The 15,006-nt window shown below is 40.6% G+C and overlaps 1 protein-coding gene and 1 long non-coding RNA gene across 51 annotated transcripts in view; one reads left to right on the top strand and one right to left on the bottom strand.

The window, feature by feature from the left end:
• The window catches only part of NUMB (NUMB endocytic adaptor protein), a 161,808-nt gene that overhangs the window by 2,125 nt on the left and 144,677 nt on the right, over window positions 1–15,006 (bottom strand). For 21 of the 50 annotated variants that reach the window (XM_086319836.1, XM_086319852.1, XM_086319859.1 and 18 more), the window contains 6 exons: window positions 12,752–12,826; window positions 10,553–10,693; window positions 7,661–7,865; window positions 5,441–5,734; window positions 3,718–3,867; window positions 744–890 (listed from right to left, as the gene is read on the bottom strand). In XM_086319836.1, the coding sequence (XP_086175962.1) occupies window positions 744–890; window positions 3,718–3,867; window positions 5,441–5,734; window positions 7,661–7,865; window positions 10,553–10,693; window positions 12,752–12,826 (1,012 nt within the window). Of the gene's footprint in view, window positions 1–743; window positions 891–3,717; window positions 3,868–5,440; window positions 5,735–7,660; window positions 7,866–9,193; window positions 9,331–10,552; window positions 10,694–12,751; window positions 12,827–15,006 lie in introns of those variants that run through there. The other 29 variants (XM_086319875.1, XM_086319881.1, XM_086319847.1 and 26 more) reach the window with 4 other exon arrangements.
• LOC147364048 (uncharacterized) lies at window positions 8,810–12,267 on the top strand. The gene is made up of 2 exons (XR_015134045.1): window positions 8,810–8,896; window positions 12,089–12,267. It is a non-coding gene; the product is annotated as an uncharacterized LOC147364048 (long non-coding RNA).

Raw genomic sequence — 15,006 nt, 5'->3', positions numbered from 1 at the left:
CTTCAGGGGCTTTTTTCTTCACCTGATAATCTCGGTTATTTGAATGATCGTAATGTGGAACAAGCCCCCCCAGGGGGATAGTCTGTGGTTTTGGTAGGTGGGAGGAAAGTCTATTACCAGCTGAGGAGGTTTCCTGGCAGGACAGGGAGAACCCAGGAGACCTCAGCCGTGTGTCTGTGGTCTACCTCAGCCGTGTCGGGAAGCTGCCAGAGATGGCTCAACTGCACAAAACTGAAGCTGCTGGCTGGCCTCAGAACCCTGGCCCCACTGCTGTGGCTCATCTATGGTCCAGAAACCAGCTTGCACACACTCTAAAGAGCTGAGGTGATTCACCTTCTGCTCTAACAGAATGAGAAGAAAATAACCAGGGACTTGCTGCCGGCCTTTCAGACACATGTCTTCCTGGTGAACTGCCTTTTTGTAGCCTTTTTTGTAGGCCTGCTGTTGTAGGAGGCAGGCATATCCACAGATCTAGATCCAGACACAGGCTCTTTCAAGGGAGGGCCTGGGGATCTGTGTCTTATGAAAGCTCTGTGGGTAGCTCTAGGGTCCTAAGAACTATCAATCTTACCTCTAAGAGCTCCTCTCTGACACCATCCTTCCTTAATAGTTTATTTCCAAAAGGGATCCCACTTTTCCTAAAAGGACTCCTTCCTGGTTCCCACTAAGGTAAATGGCTGATTTTCACACCAAGGTCACTTATCTGATCCCAGAATCCTCACCACCATGTGTGGTCACCTTACCCGAATGTGTGGCTGCAATTCCCTTGTTAGCAGCATCAGGGGCATAGGCCCAAGGGTTGGTTTCACGCACAGGCATTGCTACGGGTGCTAGAGCAGTAGGGGCTGGCTTAGCAGCAAGCACATGGAAGGCTGAGTCAGTGCCATTAGCTACAATGGGAGCAGACAACATTGATGGAGTTAATTCATGCAGGGTGTACAGGTGACCCCTTGGAGCTGGGTCAGTCAGGCCAATATGCAATACTGGTGGAAATATAAGACAGAAAAGTTGGTGTGGGATAACCATGCCATCTGCAATGAATACACAAACGTTCTGGCAAAGACGGAATCAGAGGCTGTAATTAAAATGGGTGTACTGATAAAGTTAAATGACTTTTAGAAAAACATGTTTATGGGGAAAGAGGTAATAAAGACTAAAAAACAATTTCAAATTAAGTTAAAAAGAACTGCTTTGTATTACAAGTAGCAAAAATCTATTCTAGACATAGCTTAGCCTTTGGCATAATGATAAAGTATCATCTATCACAATTTCAAAAGATCAGATTATGCCAACAATGGTTAATACAATCATCCTTATTATGTGTGAGGCACTACTCTAATAGTGCTTTAGTGCGCATCATCTCAAGCTACTCCATCCATGGGATTTTCCAGGCAAGAGTACTGGAGTGGGTTGCCATTGCCTTCTCTGATCATCTCAATAAATTCTCTCAAAAACCCCATATTACAGTTAAGAAATCAAACTTGGTACGTGTTTTCATTTGCTTAATTTATAATTTGCTACAGAATTAATTTAATCTTTTTACAAGATTTTTTCCCCCTTCAGTAATGTTTGTAATGTCAAGGCACTTACTGTTTTTTCTTGTCTCCCTTTAATAAAATCCAGTCCTTGCTCCTTTACTCCAAATGGCTATCCCATCAGCTTCTACTCCTTCGCCCAGCTCTCTATACTTGGTATAGAGCAGACAAGCAGGCACCTTCTGCCTTACACCATAATCATTCTCTCTTTAGGACTTGGCAACTATGCTTATGGCATTGGTGCTATTGACCCAGGGCTTGCCTAAAAGACTAGCTTATCCAAAAACTGCGAGTCCTCTAAAGGCAGGAAAAGGACTATATTCTATTTATAGTTTTGTATACCCACTACCCTGTAAATAGGCACAAAGTCAGCTGAATGTAACAGGAACTATATTCAGAAAGACTTGGGTTTACATCCTGGCTGTGTGATTTGGGCAATTTACTTAATCTTTCTGAGCCTAATTTTCCTTATCTGTGATGCCTATCTCAAAGGACTATTGTGAGGATTAAATGAGATGAGGAAAATGCATGAGTCCTTACCATGATGTACATGGCAGACATGCTGCTAAGTGCCCCATAAATAGTACCTATTACTGTTGGCAGTATAAGTATCTGTTAGATGAAATGAAAAGCCACCTGATGCATATGAATATTAAGGTTTTGTTTTGTTTTTAAAGAGACTCCCTCCTAGAGGACAAGCATGTTACAGCTTTTCAACAGGTGCAGGCAAAAAAAGTCTGCACAGCAAAACTTCTTCTGAGCTCTCTCCCAAAAGAAATGAAGAAAGATCAATTATATAAGCTCAAATTCTAACATCTGTAATTTAAGTTATATAGGCTCTTTGTTGACCTTTGAGTCAGTCAGTTCAGTCGCTTAGTCGTGTCTGACTCATTGCGACCCCATGAATCGCAGCACACCAGGCCTCCCTGTCCATCACCAACTCCCGAGTTCACTCAAACTCATGTCCATCGAGTCAGTGATGCCATCCAGCCATCTCATCCTCTGTCGTCCCCTTGTCCTCCTGCCCCCAATCCCTCCCAGCATCAGAGTCTTTTCGAATGAGTCAACTCTTCGCATGAGGTGGCCAAAGTATTCGAGTTTCAGCTTTAGCATCAATCCTTCCAATGAACACCCAGGACTGATCTCCTTTAGGATGGACTGTGGACTTCCTTGCAGTCCAAAGGACTCTCAAGAGTCTTCTCCAACACCACAGTTCAAAAGCATCAATTCTTCGGTGCTCAGCTTTCTTCACAGTCCAACTCTCACGTCCATACAAGACCACTGGAAAAACCATAGCCTTGACTAGGTGGACCCTTGTTGGCAAAGTAATGTCTCTGCTTTTGAATATGCTATCTAGGTTGGTCATAACTTTCCTTCCAAGGAGTAAGCGTCTTTTAATTTCATGGCTGCAATCACCATCTGCAGTGATTTTTGAGTCAATACTATTAATTCAGTATCTCTGAAAACAACTTTTACTAATTCTTCAATGCTACAAAGACTAGTTTTAGGATACTTGTTATAGAAGATGAAATGAACTGAAGAGCCAAGAGAAGTGCCTTTTTCTTTATGGGACTCTTGTGAAAGGGCAAAGACTAGGTGAGTCCAGTCTTGGCACCATTGTTATTTGGGGCCTGACTGTTCTCTGTTGTGAGATGGCTACTGTGTACATGGAAGGATGTTTACGGGCCTCCCTGGCCTCCACTGGGATGTCAGTAGTAACCACCCCCTGCCACACCACAAAACCCAAACATCTCCAGACAATGGATGCTAAATTTTTCCCAAGGGGGCAAAATCACCCCAGCTTTCTTTACTGTGGTAAAGAAAGCATGAAGCTAGAACCAACTCTGATGACTGCTGTTTCTGGAGAACTGGTTGGGTGCTTTGTCTCTTAACAGTTAAGTAGCAAATAAAGCAGTGGGTTGGGACTACTGATGCTCCTGACAGGATGGAGTGAAAGGAGGGCAGGCACATGCAAAATGCAGACAATCTCAGGAAACAGGAGGGAACAAAGCACAAAGACACTGTCGCACAGGGAAATGTAACGAACCTGAGTCAGTATCAAACAGGGAAACGCAGTGGGTCTGACCAGGTCTTGGGAAGCTCAGGATGCCAACTTACACTAGCGATCAGTGTCGTGAAAGTATTAGTTTCAAAGAAAATCGCAGGCTAAGTGAGCACCAACCTTGAAAGGCGGGAGACTGTGGTGCCACCACCGTCACTGGTTTGGTCATTGGGGCGGATGAGAAGGGATCCTCAGAGGGTGTGCTGAAGGCACTGGTGATCTGTGAGCACAGGGAGCTGATGCTCTCTGCTTCGCCGTCTACCTCTGGCACTGTAAGACAGACAGAAGATGGCTCCAGACAGAAAAACGGAACAAGTCTGGAACAGAATGGTGTCACGTGAGATGGCATTTTACACTGCCTCTGTTATTTGTGGAAGAAAAAGACTCAACTGTCAGGTGGGGCTATAAAAGCAACTTCAAGAAACTTACCACTATTCACTGGCTTTTTACATGAGAAGGTACAGAATGCTAACAATTCCTGCAGTAAGGTCTACCTTCCTCCCTTGCAAATCCCCAGATTTCTGTATTTCCTCTCCTGTGTGACACTGTTGAAAACACGCTGTTCTCTTTTTGTGCCAAGACTTTTGTTGCCAGTGAGATTTTTCTAGAAGACACATGCAACCTGTTTGTCTTCCAACCAGGTCCCAAGCTGGTGATGTGAGTTAAGTTCTAGAGGCCCCCAGTGACTCTTTTGAGAAAAATGGGTTAAAGTCAGGGGCACCAGTGGGCACTCAGTCCTTTTCTCTGTCATAAACTACGACAGTGTGATCACTGTCATTTTTCTCCAAAGTGTTAACATGAAAACGTGAACTGAGGTCTAGGACTCTAGAGGCTTTGTTCTTAATATTGACTCTGGAATACTTCTGTGTCACAGAGGAAGCTAATTATATGTGTTGAAGCTCTGTCTGCTCAAATGTGAAAAGAGAATAATGGTTTTGTTTCCCGCCTGCTCCAGAGGGAAATTGAAAATGAGGTACTTGAAGCATCTGGAGTTTTGGTTTTTATAGGAGTTGAGAGGTGGGTAAGACCCTCAGTAATGATCTAGTTTAACTGTTCTTTAGGTCGAGTTTTATCCATCAAAGAACTTAAATCTCTGTGCTTTTGTGCCACCAGCAGTGACAGTGCCCTACTGAAACACAGCTTCCTCAGATTCTGTTATAGCACTGGCTCAACATGTCTGAGAGCAAAGTAAAATAGGGCCCAATAAAAGCACTGACCGGATCTGACACTTTAGCTCCGGATCTTATGATGAGGATAGAGCTAGTGGGGTTGTCTCAGCTGTACAGAGGCCACACAAAGGCCTGTGTGACAGCTCTGAAAGGTAATGAGTATGTGTGAGCAATCCCACTGTCTCTGATGAACAACAGATCTTAGATTTATACAGGAGACCCGTTTAGAGTTTCCTCCCTAGGGAGCCAACCAGCCACAAGGACAAAGAGAACTTATCTATTTCTTCTGGTACATCTGACAGTGGTGCTATTTAACTGGATGTGTTTCCAAAGCCTTTTAAATTAATTCCGTGCTGGGTCCCAAATGGCAGAATAAGAAGGGAAACTTGAGACCCTTGATGTCTGAAAGCAGGTACACTTTCATCAGGACAAATCACAAACCGTGTAACTCGGACTAGGAATTCCCATCATGGCTCTGTTAACCTATTGCTGAAAAGAAAAGAACAACTCCCATCTCTCTCCATGAACCTCCATTTTCTGCCAATGGGAAATGATACAAGATATACACAGCCACCAAACAGCCTCAGAAGAGGGGTAGATAGTTTGATGGGATCAGGGACTCCACTGGAGGTGACGTGACACTTCAGTACCTGAAGTTGGGGATGCCGTGTTACCTGTGTGTTTTATGGGGAAATCAGTCTTCCTCTGCATAGTGGAAGGCAACTCATTGATGCGCAGGGACAGTTGGCGTTTAAAGGGTGACATCTTCTGGCTAAGAGCAGGAAATCCTCGGAAAGAGCCTTGGCGAGCAAGCTGTTCAATTGGTGCATGCCGGCGTGGGATGGCGTGAGGATTGTTCATCTCCAGAGAGGCAGTGGCATCCAGAGTGGGAGAGGTGGGAGAGGATGGGGAGGTGGCAATGTTGCCAGGGGCCACTGACGAACCAACAGCTGTCTTATCTGTATCAGCTCAAGAAAGTAGGAGAACGAGGACCTTAGGGCAATGTCTTCAAATGATTTGAGCTCACACCACTGAGGAACCCCAAAAACCTCCTAGGTCATTTTACCCATCTACTTCCCTATGTATCTCAAAAGACAGGTTAGAAGCAGGGCTCAGATCTCCTGTTTTTCAGATAAATAAAAGGTTTAATAATCTACTACATGTCTCATGGTATATCTACTATTCCCATGTAGTAATTAAAACACTGAACAAAACTAAACAAAACAAAAAAAACAAAACAAAAAACAAAACTATGAACTCTTAATGTAAGGTCTTTTAAAGAACAATGGTGCACTGTTTGCAATGTCTGCTTGCTTTCTGGCCGGTGGGGGGGACAGAGGACTTTAGAAGTGGCAGAGTCAGAAGGGTCTAAACAAACTTAAGTTTGATTAGATGTTAAGTCATAAAGCAGGCACGGACAACAGGCTCTCTTGAATAAAAGCATACAAAAGTAAATTTTAAATTGGAGCAAACAAATACAAGACTGTTTCCATGTGAATACCTGCTGTAACACACTCTTATTGTGGTCAATCTCTACTTCCCCCTCACTCCCCACAATCCTCTGCAGATGCTAGGACTCAAGCATTTTGGCAGTTGCTGTAGTAGCAAAAAGTATTATTTGGTGGTATCAAAGAATATGCTTCCAGTCTGAAAATCACTGAAGCACATTAAATAACAGCTATACACATTCATTTGTCTAATTAAAATAGCACTGTGTTTTTTTAATTCTTTGGTATCCTGGCACAAATGTTGATAAGAAATGAAAAAATCATAATCAATACTTTAATTTCAAATAAAAACATATATTCTTTTTTTGGCTTAAAAATTAAAAGCTGTTTGGGTATTAGATTAATGAGTGCGTGCTAAGTCGCTTCAGTCATGTCCGACTCTTTGTGACCCCATGGACTGTAGCCCGCCGAGCTCTTCTGTCCATGGGATTCTCCAGGCAAGAATACTGGAGTGGGTTGCCATGCCCTCCTCCAGGGGATCTTCCAGACCCAGGGATTGAACCCAAGTCTCTTAAAGCTCCTGCATTGGGAGGCGGGTTCTTTACCACTAGTGCCACCTGGGAAGCTGATGTTACCTAAAATGGCAGGTTTAGAATTAAAAGAATATAGTAAAAAATTAGCGAAATTATATTAATGTATATTTAAACCAAACTTTTTAATTTAAAAATACTCCTTGTTTTGGGTTTCAGCCCAAGTTATACACAAGAATGCAAAGCATTTTTTCCCTAAGCCCTATCACTCAGTTCTAAAATACACTGGCCTCAACTTCAGACAACAGCCTCCTGAGTGACTTGAATATTTGGACAGGCATTTTTGCTATGCTGCCAAGTGTACCTTAAAAAAACTCACATTCTGCAAAACCACACACTAAAGTTAATGGGGTTATGGGAAAATAGTGAGGGGCCAGCTTCTCAAAAATCTGTGGCCTTTTTTCATGAAAGTACTAAACAGTCATAAGCTAATAGAGTATCACTGAGATGTCTCTGCCTGCATTTCCACCTGGTATCACCATCTGTGGGTCCTTTGCAGCCTAAACCTGGGACTTGCACTTCCTTCAAGATGTAGGTCCTTGATAGGATTTGCTTTTCATAGAGATCAGATGCATCAGAATTAAAAAAAAAAAAAAATCTGTTCCAGGATACAGGTTTTCCCAATTTTGCTTTTAAATGTCTTTGCAACTTGTTCAACTGCACTCTCAGCTTCCCCAGGTAGTTAAAATTAATGGACAGAGTCAATACTTTGAAGCCACTCTGTTTAGATTTTCAGCTTTGTTCTTAAGGTCTTCATATGTTGCTGAGTTCTCTATGCCCCTGACAGCTTCCAAATATTAACCTGTTGGGAAAAGCTGTTTTAAATAAACATACATTGTAGTAGAACAAATTGTACCTTTCTTGGCATCTTGGATTTGTTTCATAATCTCCTCTCTTTCTGCTTGCTCAGTGGCTGTGGTGACACGGAATGATCCTTCTCTCGTGAAAGTGGTTCGACTGGCATCGAAAGTAGCAGTCACTCCACATTCCTTCTCCCGCTTCTGCTTACGTTCTAAACAGGCTGCAAAGGCACAGCCTACAGCATGGCTCAGTCTTTCACCCTGTACATAACAGAAGGTTTAAAAAACGTTTTTACAGTTATGGTGTCAACAACTACAAATTAGCTGGACCACAAATAAGTCTGTTTTCACACAGGCAAAATGTTAGTAACTCCAGCTTATTAGATTTTAGTGTATTAATACGCCAAATTAATCTAAATGAATAATACCTTACATCATGCTATGACCCTCTACTGCAGTAGGCACCGGGTAAAGTGGCCATTGGTAGCCTGGGCCCTGTCAGCAGCCACCAACACTTTCTTATTAGTCATAGGTTCCTCTGTCACTTGTGTCGGCTCTGGCCATCAGCTGAGAAGACACTGCTCAAAGTTCCAGGCCCTAAGTATTGACGCCCAAACCTCTACTTGCCATGCAGGGGAATAATAGGAATATTTACCACGCATTTCTAAGCAACAACTGGAAAGAGGGCATTTTTCAGAGCTTAAATTTTCTGCCAACATGTCTAGGAACAAAAGGCACAGACTTAAAACTTCAGATAAATACAACTCCAGCGATAAGAAGGAATCAGGTACAGGAAAGCTGAGCCTTCTCAGTCTCCCTTTCTGAATGCTCTTCTCTTGCCCTGTTTGGGCCCTCAGTGCTTACAGGCTCTCTCCCATACCACCCCTATTTTTTTTCAGCTCTCTCAAACCCCAACTCTACTTCCCAACCACACAGAGGCAAAAATAAAACCATGTTTTCAGCTACATTTTCTACTTGTACAGGAATTAAACAGATAAGCCTGAATTTTTGGTGTGTGGAAGGAGAGGACGGTTTGTGAAACTAAATATTGTTTTAAAGATACACTGGATTATCTAGAGTAAATTTAATAAATTCAATGGATTCTTTTTTTTTTTAATCAGGGTTTTCTGTATTTTAAACACTATCCCTAACTGTGGAATAAAAGGGTTAGAGGTGATACAATAACTGCTGGCATCTTTTAACAGTGAGGAGAGATATCTGAGAACAGGGAACCTTTTGTGGAGTTTCCAAGATCATACCATGTAAGCAGCTGCTCCTACATATGGCTCCGAGTAAGTAATTTCACTGCATTTTATATGCCAATATCAGATACCATAAGGAGAGGTAAACGTCTGAGACACTTCTGTCCCTAGGATTTCACATGATGGTAAACTGTAAAGTCTCATTTACAGACTGACAGACTCATTCTTTGTGAATCCACATGAGTTTCATGTAACTACTTAGCAGGATGATAAATGGGTAGGCATGGAAGCATGCAATAGGAGAGAGAGCAGAAAGAATTTTAGAACCCATCTGCATTTGAGCACAGCTCTAGTACAAGGACAGAGCTATAGGCCAAAGAAGCTTACTATTTCTGCTCAGCCTTATGGCAGAAGTTCCTGAAGACAGACTTGCCCTCAAGCTCCATCCCAGACTCACTGAGTAAAAAACTCTGGGGTGGGGCCCAGTCATCTAATTTAATGAGCTCTCCAGCTGATTCTGATACAGAAGAACCACTGTTTGATACCAAACAGCCTGAGGACTATGATTTGACAACAGAATGGTTTTAAAATATAGCAAAACTCTGGATTTTACAAGTGTAGCAATAGCAAAATACACTGCTTTGTGACTTACGGTATGAGAGAGGAAGAAAGTGTAGTTTAGTTACTTCAACCCATTTTCAAAGCACTTGTGTCAAATCGAGGAGGAGCAGTTTTAACAATATCAGACACCATTTTGGAGCAGTTAGCATGAGCCAGGTCCTATGCTAAGAGTGCTTACACCTGTTACCTAATTTAGTCTTCACAGCTGTTATCTCCATCTTATACAAGTGGATACCAAGACTTAGAAAATGTTACATAACCTGCTCAAATCCCATGGCTAGTAAAAACTAGAAACAGGACTGGAACCCATATCTGATTCGGAGCCTGAGTCTCTAATACTTATTTTTACAACTGCTTTTTAAAAAAGCTTCTGGTCAATATTAGAATATGACCACGACTTCCTTTCCAGGTTAAACCTTGGCAAGAATTCACTGAGTTGTAGCCTTTATGAATAGCTACCCTGCCTTACTCTGTCTGGACTTTTAAAAACTCAGAAATCACATACTCAATGCTATCCTATAATTAAATAATTAAGATCATCATCACCTAAGAGACTCGTTTTTCATATCAGAATTCTGGGTAATTTAGATGAAAGATGACAAATTTGATTATTCTCTACTTCTAAACAAAACCAAAAACTTCTACCATGTAACAATTTCTAGCACAGCTCACTGTACCATAATTTAGTATTTCTATTTTTTTAATTAAAAATATACTCCAAACTCAGTTCTTGTGGTAGAGTCTTTTTGCAAATGAATTCGTAAGCACCTTTCAAATACCAATATCTTCTACCCAGACAAATTAGCAAATACATGTAAGGATCTTGAAAACAGTTCTAATCATGAACAGTTTTCTATAAAGCTTAGCAGCCACCATCCCCAGAGCACTTTTACTTTCCTTTAATAATCTTGGATCTCAGCCAACCATCTTGTTCTGTGAGTGGTGGGATTACATCAAGAGTGTGAACTGCTTGAATAAAAGGGGTGAAAGCGGGCTCGTTTAGGCGCTTACAAGTTCTGTAACAGCATATACTTGTTAAAAATGCAGTGGAAACTGGCTGAGCCAACCGGGAAGAAGCTTGATGACTGTGGCTAGTCATGATGCAATTCAGGCTACTGGACTCACCGTGTCCTTGACGGCCATGAAGCAGTGACAGATCCAGCGCCGAGTTGTGCCATCACGACATATATAAGAGAAGGCCCTATCAAAGTTCCTATCTGGGGCACAGAAAGAAACTTTTTCTATTGTCTGGTCAACTATGAGGTCCTAGAAAAAGGGAAACACAAAGGAACAGTGGACTTGAGAGGTCAATCAAGTTTCTCAGAAGAAACACGGGATGTTCATTTCACAACACAGAATCCCTACAGCTAATGCATCAGGGCTGCGGAAAAGCTTATCTGAGCCAGAAGTTGAAATACTAAGGATCTGACCTAGAAGAGATCCCCAGAGGCACTCTCCACAGATGTTTCTTTCCCTCACCTCATCTTCATGTTCTATAATACACATGCTTGCTGATTCTAGTTTTACGATGGTAAATTCCATGTTCAATTTTACAGTATATGTCAAATAATAATCCAATCCCCATATAAATTATACTCAATAACATAATTTCCAGAACAATTTTATGTGTTTATTAACTTATTTAATTTTGAATACCACTGAATGGCACAGTATATATATAATGTAAACATCACACAAAATGTTTTTTTTTAAATACTGAGGCTCTTTGGTGCTTCTGTGTGATGTTCCAATGGCCTAAAATCCCTAGATGCTGAGGTGGTGGCTGGAAGTGCTGAAGCACACAAACAAAATGACTTTTATAAAGCATTCCTGTTGCTCCACAAACAAACTTGCCAATCGTTTAAAAGTTCTGCAATTCTGTTGGCTCATTCTAATTTTATTTTGCATAACCTTGATTACTATGCATTTCCTCTTCAGTATCTCTTGCTATGCAGGAGTTACTGATACAGTTTAAGCGGGAGCCCTTTATCGATCATTCGCATTTTTGCAACATTTCTTCTCTGCGCATGATGGGTACCACGGTAACAAGTCATCCATTCCTATTATTCACTGTGGGGAGAATTAATTAATTCCAGTGCTATAAGTAACCACCAGGGGGCAACATCACTTTCTAGTAATAACGATTGTGTACAGCAATTAAAGATATAGCCTCCACATACAACAAATTTCATCCAATGCACGAATGAAAACTATACAAGTTCTTAAAAATAAGCTAATTAAAATAGTTGTTTCCAACTATAATGTACATTTAAGACCACCAGTTCTCTTAAAAAAAACAGTCAAAAGAATTAAAAAGTAACTAAATTAAATCATTTAAAGTATAATAGGTAAGCCACGCATGAAAACTGTTCTTTGCCTGCTAGGCTTTCTTCTCCTTCAGGTGACATCTGAGTTTTTGTTTTTTTTAAACTGCCTTCTGTTAAAATTTCTCCAGATTTTAGGTCTCTTAGGAAGTTTTAATTAATGATTAAATGTATGTGTATAAGTAACACCTTATGCTCTCTAAGGGCAGAGTCTATGTCTATTCTTATTTAGGTACTTAGGATCATTTTTTTCTTTTTCTTTTTTTTTAAATTAAGTCTTTATTGAATTTGTTACAATATTGCTTATGTTGTTTATGTCCTGGTTTCTTGGCCATAGGGCATATGGGATCTTAGCTCCCAGACCAGGGATCGAACCTGCACCCTCTGCATTGGAAGGTGAAGTGTTAACCACTGGACCAGCAGAGAAGTCCCGGATCATTTTTTTCTAATGCAAAGTGCTATGTACATTTAAGATATTGTGTGGACTCTTAAATAAATGTTAACTCATATGAGCAATTTACTAGTCCTTAAGATTTCACTTAAATTGAGTCTTCAGTTAAATAGTAGGTTAATGAGTTCAAATATAACTTACTAAAAATAGTGTTTTATTAAGGAACAAGAAGAAACTTTAGATGTGGTCTATTCTTTTTTTTTAAACAGTGGCAAAATGCCTATAGTATTTTACATCAAATTTGTGGGGGTAAACTTTTTTTTAATGTGTCAGAACAAAAATAGAACTCAGATCTTAACATTAAATGCAAATACACTGTAAGCTAAACATGCTGTATCATGTAGAACAAAATGCTCAGAGAATTCTATTCTTCATAAGGTAAATGAGTAACTAAATTGATTTTCTGAACATTAACCAGTCTCTCAGAAGATCGTACTTTGGACAAAGTGGAAGGATATAGAGTGACTACAACATCTTAATGGCATTATGTTTGATCACAGGGATAAAAAAACATATGAATAGTAACATTTAAGCTTATGAAAGTTTTACCTTAGTTTTTTCATCCACAACTCTGAGTCCATCTGCCGATACCCACAGGACTGCCTTAACAGCTTTCTTTCCAGTCTTTTAAGAGAAACCAAAAAAGAAGAGGGTGGGGGGAGAGACACACACATATATAATATTAAAAAAAAAAAGGTCATATTCCATAGAAAACACTGACTTCTGCCTTCCATAAGTCACAAGTACAGATGGAGTCCAAGGTTCAGGAGGGGTGCCCAAAGCCAGATACTCAAATCAAACTGCAGAAACATTCAAGAAAAAACAAGCCAAAGCCATTATTTTAGAAACACAAAGCAAAACAATAAGGTAAAATTAAGTAAAGGGTAAGGAGGATAAATGGAATAAAAACCAAGATATCACATTCCGTAAAGGGCAAAGAATAAGTAGATTCTTCACCCATTTCAAAACTCAACCACGAAAACCAAGAGTTAGATAAATATTAAATACATAAGGAGTTACACCACAAGTAGCTTCTACGAGTGTATTCAGAGTAGAAAGTAATAGGTAAGTCTAAATTGAGATGCTGACCATTCTACTATACTTTAACCCCAATGTGTATGGCTGTGCCCTTGGTCACCTGAAATTTTCATATTAAAAACCCAAGAAATCTTCATGATTCCTTTAGCAATCTTTAAAAAGCATTACTTATTCTCCCAGGATTAACACAGAACTGCTTTAGTTTTTAATTTGACATTAAATGCAGACAGACATTTTGGGGACATAGGAGGATTAAAAAACCTGGAAAAATATTGTCATTATAATATAAATTCCTTTTGCTGGCTGAGAAAAAGCTTTGGCACAAGTCACATGAGAACAAGCTGATGAATGATTTCTCCTGTGATGGAATGAAAATGGGACAGGGGAGTTTCTAATAGCAATTTAGCAGCTTCCTTTCTTTTTACTTGCTCCAAGGATACAAACAAAATAAAAGCAAAGTGAAGGCTCAGAATAGGTATCAAAACATCATAAGAAAGTATAGATCAAAAGAAATCTGGTACTACTCTGGGAGGGACAAAGGAGGATAAAGAAATGCCTACCATTCTCCACTTTACATGTCCAAGCCCAGCACTCCTCAATAAAGCACGGCCTTATTTAAGTGAAATGTGTAATCCACTCTGGCTCCAACTCCACCATCACCTCAAATCTGATGAGAGCCTATTACATACCGGGCAATAGAAATACTTGAGTTCACAGTCCACTGAAAGGCGACACTCAGATAAAAAATAAATAATACAGTAGTAAATGCTATAGCTTCCCTGGTGGCTCAGACAGTAGAAAATCTGTCTGCAATGCAGAAGACCTGGGCTCAGTCCCTGGGTTGGAAAGATGCCCTCGAGAAGTGAATGGCTACCCACTCCGGTATTCTTGCCTGGGAAATCCCAAGGACAAAGGAGCCTGGTGGGCTACAGTCCATGAGGCCACTAAGAGTCAGACACGACTGAGTGATTAATGCTTTCAAGTGCTTTAGTAGAGCTGAAAACAGTTTGTAACAATGTCAGAAACAAGGCACGGTCAAATCTATTTGTGGAATTAGGGGAAGGCTTTTTAAAACTGAAGAGTGAATTGGGTACTAAAATAATTTTTCTAGATGCCCCAGGTAGGAATAGGAATGCAGGGAAGTAATAGAGGTAGTAGACATCCCAGGCAGAAGAAACAGCAGTACAGGATATGGAAGCAAACAACAGAGCAAATCTGGGCCCTATAAATACTTCAGTGCGGCCTCAAAGTGGGGAGGCACAGTGGGATATAAAGAGCGGGAAAGACCTAGACATGGAGGACTGTGTATGCCTGCTAAAGAATTCTATCTTAATTCTATGAGCAATTAGGAGCTTCTAAAAGTATTTTGGACATGATTAAACAGATTTGCATTTTTTAAATATCACTTTGGCAGCACTGTAGAGGAGTTGGAAAGAGACTGATAGGAGGTAGAAATACCACAACAAGATTCCAGGTGAGAGAAAATGAGGGTTGTGTTCTCTTGAGTGAGATACAGGGCTGGAGATGAGAAGTCTGAAATGGTGAATATAAGAGAAATGTTGAAGACCCCTCTCTGTTCCTGGCTTGGGTAACTGGGTGGAGAGGGTACCACAAACTAAGAAAACAGAAGAGAGGCAGAAGCAAGTTTGAGAGGGGGAGACTAGGATTCCAGTTTTAGACAAGCAATGTTTGAGATGTGTGTGTAACATCCAGGCAATTGGATATACAGATCTAAATTCAGTAGAGAACTCTTAAGATGGAATTTT

The sequence above is a fragment of the Bos grunniens genome, chromosome 10 (assembly GCF_055505025.1).
Source record: "Bos grunniens cultivar Pamir isolate PY7600 chromosome 10, Bosgru_T2T1.0, whole genome shotgun sequence".
Taxonomy (NCBI): domain Eukaryota; kingdom Metazoa; phylum Chordata; class Mammalia; order Artiodactyla; family Bovidae; genus Bos; species Bos grunniens.
This window is presented reverse-complemented; position numbering and strand designations above follow the sequence as displayed.